At 48.6% G+C, this 9694-nt stretch overlaps 1 protein-coding gene across 2 annotated transcripts in view; it reads right to left on the minus strand.

The window, feature by feature from the left end:
- FADS6 (fatty acid desaturase 6) overlaps positions 1–9446 on the minus strand; it is a 24909-nt gene extending 15463 nt beyond the window's left edge. Inside the window, exons 1-2 of one of the 2 annotated variants that reach the window (XM_060271857.2) lie at positions 9334–9446; positions 1417–1510 (exon numbers count right to left, since the gene is read on the minus strand). In XM_060271857.2, coding sequence (XP_060127840.2) covers positions 1417–1510; positions 9334–9350 — 111 coding nt within the window. In that variant the 5' untranslated portion in view covers positions 9351–9446. Of the gene's footprint in view, positions 1–1416; positions 1513–9333 lie in introns of those variants that run through there. The other variant, XM_035104409.3, reaches the window with a different exon arrangement.
- Positions 9447–9694: the final 248 nt, after the last annotated feature.

Consider the following 9694-nt stretch of genomic DNA (forward strand, 5'->3'; position numbering starts at 1 on the left):
CTATTAAAACTATTTGAGGGGGCAGTAGGGAGGAGTGGGAAGGCTAGTTTGGTGCATTAGAATGTGACATGCTCAGATGCTGTGTGTGTGTGTGTGTGTGTGTGTGTGTGTGTGTGTGTGTGTTTCAGGGCTAAACAGGGCCGGCTCAAGACATTTTACTGCCTGAGGCAAAAGACAAAATGGCACCTCTTCCCCATTCCACGTATGTAAACTGACTGGACTGGCACTGCAATCTTACCTCCGCCCTGGCAACAGGAGTTCCAGGAAAGGTATGTGACACACATATGTTCTGACTTCCAGAAGACAGGGAATGGCTTGGGAACTCAGGAGATGCAGCCAGGGGAGCTGCTGCCACCCAGTATGTGCTGCATGAGCCAGTTGCCTCACTTTGCCCAATGGTAGGGCCAGTCTCAGTGTCAAGTGCCTGATAATGTGTAATCTGTCAGCTTCCAGGCAGAATTCCCAGAAGCAATGTTATTTGATTGATTGATTGATTGGGGAACCTCAAAGTGGTTAAGAAAAAGATAAATCAATAAAATCGGGGGGGGGAGGGGGATACAACCCTACTTTTAAACACACAAAAATTAAAATACTAAATCACCTCAACTTTCTAAGCATCTAGGTAGGCTTGTTGAAACAGTGTTTTTTAGAAGGTGCCTGCTTGATTTCAATAGGCAGGGAGTTCTGCAGTGATAGGTGCTGCCATACTCAACAATCAAGTTCTTACAGATGTGGCATCTGTAGCAGTGTTAATTCTGCTGATTGAAGTGGTTGAGTGGGCACATGTGGGGCAAGGCAATGTCATAGGTAGATATTAAAATAGCACTAGAGATAAGATATTCCCCTGCGGCACCCCATGTGGGGGGGGGGGGACGGTGAATGAATTCCTATGCCCCACAAATAACCCAGAGATGCATTTTAAATAAAAGCACACATTCTACTCATTTAAACCACGCTGATTCCCGGACCATCCGCGGGCCGGATTTAGAAGGCGATTGGGCCAGATCCGGCCCCTGGGCCTTAGTTTGCCTACCCATGCTCTTAACAATAATGGCAGCAGCACCCCTGAGTTGCACACACATCAAGGTAAGGCTGGTTCTAACATAGGGATTCTGGTCAGTTCATGTATCCCAACTGGAACCAGAGTTCCACATGGCACCGCCATAACCAGGCCACCCCCTGTATTCTGCCAGGAATTTTCCTCTCAAAGAAAATTGCACCTTCTAAGCAGGAATTTTCTTCAGTTAGCAGAAGGGAAAGGAAGGCTTAACCACCACCCTTTCCACACCTACTGGGATGCAAATAATGATCAGACACAGAAAGTCACACACACACACACACACACACACACCCCTCCAGCTGACGTCATTTGCATTTTTAAAAACCTGTAAATTAAATGCTAAGTTATGATCTTACCTGGTTTGGTCTCAAACATGCAACCAGGATGGCTCTCTTTGACCCATGTGGCAACCAACAGCATAAGTTCTGTATGTCAGGTGACAGCCGCCCACTGCGGAAGTAATCATCTCTGAGAATTTGTTACATAACCATGTGACACCCATCCAAACAACTGCAGGCCATTGCTCAAATGGGATGCAATGCTAACTCGTCGCAGGATTTCTGGGGAAACCTGTCTGAACTGGTTCTTTTGTAATGACGGGGAATTCAAGTTAACAGCTGCTAGATATACAGGTTTCTCCTCTTATATTCCATTGGCTCTTCCATGGTATAAATGAGGTCTGTGCACCATCACCCTGATCTGATCTGGGGCCCGATCAAGCACTTGGGATCAGATCTGAAGCAGTTTGGGGGCAACCCGGATCTGGGCCCCAACTCAACTTGGCAGCCTAATGTTTAATGAGGATTTTAAACCTTAATTACACACGCAGTCAGGAGAGGGTGCTGCTTTGCCAACACGTTGCCTGCCTCGTACTAGTCTCAGCTGGTGCCAGTGTCTTCTCACACATTGTATCCGAGAGTTGGATCACACCTCTTCCAATAGGCCCTGCCAGCCTTGCTTCATTTGCATCCTGACAGAGCCCCAGAGCCTGGGGCTCTTAGCTTCATGGGGGACACACTGGGACTGCCCAAGGAGAAGGAAGCTGCAGGGTGAAGGGGGTGGGGTGGGGGGGACACTGTCCTTGCCGTGGTAATACTGCCGCTGCTCCTTGTCCCTCATCTTTGGCTACTTCTGCACCTGAGAAGGCAATGAATGGGGTTGGTGAGGAGAAGCAGAGCAAAGAGCATATCCACTTCCGCCAAAAAAGGAAATGTCTTTGGAAGTGGCAAGGAGTTCAACGTCATCCCTTAGAAACCAGCACTGCCAAGTGTGCACATGGAAGGGAAACCACCGTCTCAGACCACAGCACCAAGTCCAGTACCGAGTGTCTGCTCAGGATTGTCCCAGTTCTTCTCGACCCTTCGCTTGTGCAGCCCAGGCAAGGAAAGCATCTATTCTGTAACTCTCTCTCTCTAACACACAAACACGTCCTGGCTTCCCTCCGCTCGGAGTCAATGGGCATTGCAGGAAAATGAGAGTGGGGTGGGAAGTCCCATTGCTCTAGCAGGAGTCCTTGTGTGGGCTTCTGCTATGGGCAACAATTTGTCAAATCCTGCCCTATAAGCACTCAGAGTATACTTAATTCAATACAGTAGTAGGAATAGTTTTCATCAGTGTGTTTTTTCTTTTAAAAAAAGTTTAGGGGTACTCATTTTCCTGCTCATATTGAAATACTGCCCCTCAGTGAGGCCAAACTTAGATTCACAAAATGTTTAGGGCTATGCGTACTCCTGCATCCCCCCAGAAAAAAAGCACTGGTTTTCATGCTTACTCATCTGATGAGACAACAAATGCAGTTACCGGTAGCAGGCAAATAGCATTTTGGCACCCCCTAGTGACAGAACACATGTATTTCAACATACTAGCTGAGAGGAAGCTGCAGTCCAGAGAGACTGCATGTTTAAACAGTCTAATCCAGGCACCCCCAAATTTCAGCCCTCCAGATGTTTTGGACTACAATTCCCATCTTCCCCGACCACTGGTCCTGGGGATCATGGGAGTTGTAGGCCAAAACATCTGGAGGGACACAGTTTGGGGGGTGCCTGGTCTAATCCATTGAGAATCTAATTACAGAAGTCCAACCGGATACATTTTCTGTGTAAATTTATCCTCATTCAGAAATGAGGCAACTATAAGAGGCAGTTCCTTTTAAACAGTACCTCTGTATCCAGAGATGTCAGGGTCTGACCCTGGTAAAGCATGTGTTCTACCACTGAGCTCAAGGTCTCTGGGTGGCACGGTGGAGATAAAACCAGGCCACGTGATGCCCCCCGAGAAAGAGAATAGGAGCTTACCCACACACTCTCAGAGCGGTGCAGCAGGGAGGATTACTCTATTAGAGACATGCAGCGATTTGCTCACTTAAGCTGTTCCTCTGGCAAAAGAAAGAACTACCCAGAATCCCTAGGAGCAGGCAGCACTTCTGGGTTCTACACACAGCATAGGAGAACTGGGAACAGACGGGGCCAGTGGCATACTAGGGTCCCATTAAGGCCCACAATCAGTTGTATTGTGTTAAAGCTGGTTTACCCATGATGGTGATAGGAATAGAAGCAGTACAAATCAGCAGGTAAGACGTACTCAATATGCACCTGGCTATTGGCCACCTGCAACCAAGTGAAGATTCCTGGGTGCCACGATGGCGCCTGAAATCTCCACCATCTGGAATTGCATCCCTTGGTCTTGATTGTTTTCACACACTATCAACCATTCTGTAGAATTCTATCCGTTATCTTTTATCTGCACAATCAGAATGAATTTCAGGAACAAAGAAGTCATATTGAAAAATACAGCGTTTGAGCTTTCTGGCCCCAAAATGGAAGCTAGGCATTCCATTTTGGCAACTGTAACAATGGTTTAAGGAGCCATTTGGGGCCTAGATTATATAGCATTTTCTAATAATGTTCCTGGGCACCTTACAAGGGCACCCCCCCTACCTAGACTAAAGTTACACACTGTGCTCCTGTGCGTTTTGCTAAAATGTGCTGATTTCTGAGCCAGCTCTACTTTGATTGACAGCTGCCTTTCCTCTGGCAGAACAGAACTAGGTCTTCACTAGTGCTTTCCCTCAGAACACAGGCAAGGAGGTTTCGGACATGCCCCAAGCAATTGAAGTAACTGTTGTGTATTGAGTCAAAGGATTTTATATCTGTATTATTATTGTCTGTATTTGCATTAGGGTAAAGCAACTGCCTTTTGGTTCCAGAGGGTACAGCTACTATTGGTTCATTTAAGCTGCTGTATTTGGATCCTCTGTCTTATTGGTTTCCTCCAAAAGGCAGCACTGTGATTGCGTGATATTGTTCCCTCCAAAATGTATCCCTTCCTAGCTAGTCCCCTGTCCCTATAAATGTAGCTTTCCTCTCCTCAGTTTTCAGTCTTGTTCACTTTAATAAAGAGCTGTTACTAGAGAACTGTCTCCAGCATGTTTTGTCAAGAGAGCTGAAATCACAAACCCCACGTCACAACTGGCGACGAAGGTGGGATCCGGAATGCTGAGGAGCGGTTAAACACAACCCTGCCTCAGAGTCCGGATTGCAGCTGAGAACAAGACTCACTGGCCAGCTGAGAAGACGACCCTGCCCGCTAGGACAATGGAGAGTCCAAGGGTATTGGAGCCCTTCCAGCCATCAGAGCCCCACACCTGGGAAGACTACGTCGAACGCTTCGAGTTCTTTGCAGTGGCTCAAGGGATCACCGATGCCAGCAAAAGAAGGGCCACATTCCTGAGCTACTGTGGGCCCGAGACCTTCAAGCTGGCCAAGGCATTACTTGCTCCAGCGAAGCTGAGTGAGACATCTCTCAAAGATATTCTTGCCTGCCTAACAAGCCACTTGGCGCCTACTGAGACCAAGATGGCCCGGCGGATGGAGTTCCATAAGAGGCAGCAGCATGCTGGGGAGTCTGTATCCACATTTCTGGCTGAACTCCGGAAGCTCGCTCAGCACTGCGGCTTCCAAAATCTGGAAGAGACTCTCCTGGATCGGTTTATTGGTGGTCTGAGCAGCAAGAAAGCCAGAAGACGCATCGTGGCTAAAGAAGAGGTTACCCTTGCTTCAGCCTTGAAAGAGGCCACCGCCACGGAGAATTATGAAAGAGAGGAGCTTGATGCCAGTCGCAAGGCCACTAAGCCACAGATAGAAGTTGCGCATGCCATGGACGAGCTAGAGGCTACTCCGAGCCAGAGCCCAGTCCGTGGGGTCGAGTCGGTGCGTCAGGCCTGCACAGTGCACAGAGATCGCCGAGGCAGTTGCCCAGGTTGTGGCGGAAACCATGAAAGGAAGAGTTGTCGTTTCAGGGATGCTATCTGCCGGACGTGCGGAAAGACGGGTCACATCGCCAGGGTCTGTAGATCGGCGGCGTCGGAGCGACAGGAGCACCTAGACTGGAGCATCGCAGACCGCCCACAGCAACTCGTTTTCTAAAGGACTGCCACTACGTAACGGAGATCAACGGGAGGGCCGTGCAGTTTCCAGCGCAAGGCAAGGCACACGTCAAGGTGAAGATTGAGGGTCAGCAGTGCGACATGGAGGTGGACTCCGGATCCGCATTCACCATCGTGTCGGACCAGACTGCGAAGACATTCTTCCCCAGGGGTAAGTTGCCCCCTCTGGAGCCCTTTCCGGCAACCTTGCAGTCGTACTCAGCAGGCCGCATCCATGTTATGGGAATGTGTGCCGTGAGAGTACAGTTCCGGGACAAACAGGCTGTACTCAAACTGGTGATTGCGAAGGGCAGTCGCCCCAGTCTCCTGGGCACTGACTGGTTCCCTGCCCTGGGACTGAGTATCTCAGGGCTTAATTCAATCCAAACCTGCCCTGAGATGAGTGAGGTATTATGCAAGGAATTTGCTGGTCTCTTTAATGGAAAACTGGGTTGTTATAAAGGGCCCCCAGTTGACTTCGAGTTGGACCCCGGGGTGGCTCCAATCCGACTCAAACCAAGGCGAGTGCCATTTGCACTGCAACCCAAGATCGAGGCAGAGCTGGATAAATTGGTCAAGCAGGGAGTTCTCTCACCCGTGGACTCTGCTAAGTGGGAGACTCCAATCGTCACGCCCCTTAAAGCAAATGGGGAAGTCAGGATATGTGCAGATTACAAATGTACTATCAATAAGGCACTCAGGGGAAACTCATACCCCATTCCAGTCGTATCACATCTGTTGGCTAAACTGGCTGGGGGCAAGGTGTTCGCCAAAATTGACCTGGCACAAGCTTACCAACAGCTGCCAGTAACCCCACAATCAGCGGAAGCACAGACTATTGTCACACATAAAGGGGCGTTCAGAGTTAACAGATTACAGTTCGGAGTTTGTGTGGCCCCAGGGATTTTTCAAGGGCTCATGGAACGCCTGTTAAGAGGTCTGCCGGGGGTCTTGCCATTTTTTGATGATGTTTTGATTGCTGGAAAAGACCCACAGGAACTGGTTGCGCGTGTCCGTGCAGTGTTGCTCAAGTTCAAGGAGGTGGGGTTGCAACTGAAAAAAGAAAAATGCAGTTTTGGGGTGCCAACTGTGGATTTCTTGGGGTTTAAAATTGATGCATCAGGCATCCACCCCACAGATGCTAAGATTAAGGCCATCATCGAGGCACCACGACCACAGAACAAGACGGAGTTGCAGTCATTCCTGGGACTTATTAACTTTTATCATTCGTTCTTACCCCAGAAAGCTTCGGTAGCTGAACCATTACATAGACTATTGCAGAAAAAGAATGTGTGGCGATGGGGGCGGGAGCAGCAGAAGGCTTTTGACTCCTTGCGAGGAATGCTGAGTAGCAGGAGCGTCCTTGCTCATTATGATGAGTCAAAGCCGCTGGTCCTGGCATGTGATGCCTCTCAATACGGTCTGGGGGCTGTGCTGAGTCATAGGGAACCGGATGGGTCGGAAAAGCCCATCTCTTTCTATTCCCGTACGTTGTCGCCCACGGAGCGCAACTATGCTCAAATTGATAAAGAGGCACTGGCTATTGTGTCCGGAATCAAAAGGTTCTATGATTATTTGTACGGTCGCCATTTCTCCATTGAAACGGACCACAAACCACTGTTAGGGTTGTTCAACCCAAACAAACAAACGCCACAAATTCTCTCCCCCAGAATGTTGCGTTGGTCAATATTCCTGAATGGGTTCCAGTACACCTTGACCCATGTGCCGGGGAAACAGTTGTGCCATGCTGATGCGCTGAGTCGATTGCCCCTTCCTGGCGGGAGCAATGAGGATCCTGCTCCGGCGGAGCACATTATGATGCTAGAAACACTTCCGGGGGCTCCTGTAACAGCTACGGATATAGCTGAGAAAACTAGGAAAGATGCTGTTCTCTCCCGTGTGCTCACTTGGGTGGGGAGGGGGTGGCCAGGTGGTCCGCATGAAGAAAAATTCAGGCCTTATGCGACAAGGCAGCACAAATTGTCCATGCATAAGGGTTTTCTCCTATGGGGAGATAGGGTGATAATCCCAGCACCACTGAGAAACAGGGTTCTTGAGACGCTTCACATGGGACACCCGGGAATGGTCAGGATGAAGTCGCTAGCCCGATGTTATGTGTGGTGGCCTGGAATGGACCAGAACATAGAACAATGGATACGAACATGCAAGGCATGCCAAGAGGTGCGGCCAGAAGTGGCCAGAGCACCAGTCCACTGGTGGGAGCAGTCCAGGACTCCCTGGAGCCGGCTGCACATAGATTTTGCTGGGCCATTCCAAGGGAAGGTCTTTTTGGTTATCGTTGATGCATATTCCAAATGGTTAGAAGTGGCGATGGTCCCTAGCATGGCATCAGCTGCCGTAATCAAGGTGTTGAGGCAGCTGTTTGCAACCCACGGGTTACCTGAGACCATTGTATCAGATAATGGGGCAGCTTTTGTATCCCAAGAATTCAGGGCATTCTTGGCTGATAACTTTATAAGAGGGGTCACATCCGCGCCCTTTCACCCATCCTCCAATGGGCAGGCTGAGCGCATGGTAAGAACAGCCAAAGAATCCATTGCGCGCTTAATGGAGGGTAACTGGTCGGCTCGCATTGCGCGAATGTTATTTTTGCAGCATGCGACGCCGTGTACTGCGACGGGCAAGTCGCCAGCCGAGCTGCTCTTAGGTAGAAGACTGGTAACGGTGCTGGATTATGTCCACCCAGATAAAATGCCAAACCGTAATTCAAGAGCAACCCCCCAGGCTGAGACTGACACAACAAGGTATCTCGCCCCTGAAGATCTGGTCTGGGTGAGGAACTATTCACGAGGTCCGCGGTGGGTGGCCGGTGTGATCACCCGGGCTAGTGGACCTGTGTCCTATTATGTGACCTTGGAAAATGGGCAAGTTTGGAAGAGACATATAGATCAGCTGAGGCGCCGGGCGCTCAGCAGGGAGGAGTCAGATAATTCATCCCTGGCTAATGACGCACAGCTGCGAGACCAGAGTGAAAATGGTCCAGAGGTACAGTCACCAGGGGCTTCAGCAAATGAACCAGGGTCTGCTAGTCCTCATGATGACGAGGTACAGGTCGGGGACCCTGAGATGTCTGGGACTCCATCTGTTCCTGATGAAACCCCTATAGCAGCCCCTCCACCACAGGTAACACCCAATCCAGAACCTGCAACACCTGTTGTCAGGAGATCAGGTAGAAGTTGTAGGACCCCACAGTACCTGAGGGATTACGTCTGCTGTGCTCACTAGGGGGGGAGGGGTGTTGTGTATTGAGTCAAAGGATTTTATATCTGTATTATTATTGTCTGTATTTGCATTAGGGTAAAGTAACTGCCTTTTGGTTCCAGAGGGTACAGCTACTATTGGTTCATTTAAGCTGCTGTATTTGGATCCTCTGTCTTATTGGTTTCCTCCAAAAGGCAGCACTGTGATTGCTTGATATTGTTCCCTCCAAAATGTATCCCTTCCTAGCTAGTCCCCTGTCCCTATAAATGTAGCTTTCCTCTCCTCAGTCTTCAGTCTTGTTCACTTTAATAAAGAGCTGTTACTAGAGAACTGTCTCCAGCATGTTTTGTCAAGAGAGCTGAAATCACAAACCCCACGTCACAACAGTAACTATGTGCATCCATTCACTTTTTAAAAAATGACATAGTTATTTTCTGAAAAGTCAGAACAGAAGCTTTCCAATTCACCCAATATGTTCTCTTGCTGTATACAGACAACACAAAAAATTCCTATACCCACAAACAAAACATTAACACAACCACCCTTAAAAATATTACCTCTAAATTAGGTGCGAGTCATAGGTCTATGATGTGGCAAGCAATAGGATGTGAGGAAGCATACTACTGACCTCAGATCCTGAAGCATGTGGGCTTCTTGAAGGCCACTGGTTGTTCACTGTGGCAAATGGATACTGGACTTTGATTTGATGAAGTAGGGATCTCTTGTGTTCTTATTATCATCTGAGGGAACAATTTTTTTTAATTGATTCATTATATAGTGCTATTTTTCTATTATTATTATTATTATTTAATTATTTAATTAATTTATTAATTTATTCCCCCGCCCATCTGGCTGGGTTTCCCACTCTGGGCGGCTTCCAACAAATACCGAAATACATTAAAATATCACAGACTTAAAACTTCCCTAAACAGGGCTCCCTTTCGGTGTTTCCTAAATGTCAGGTAGTTGTTTATCTCCTTGACCTCCGA

This window comes from Zootoca vivipara, chromosome 2, assembly GCF_965207765.1.
Source record: "Zootoca vivipara chromosome 2, rZooViv2.hap1.1, whole genome shotgun sequence".
NCBI classification, from domain to species: domain Eukaryota; kingdom Metazoa; phylum Chordata; class Lepidosauria; order Squamata; family Lacertidae; genus Zootoca; species Zootoca vivipara.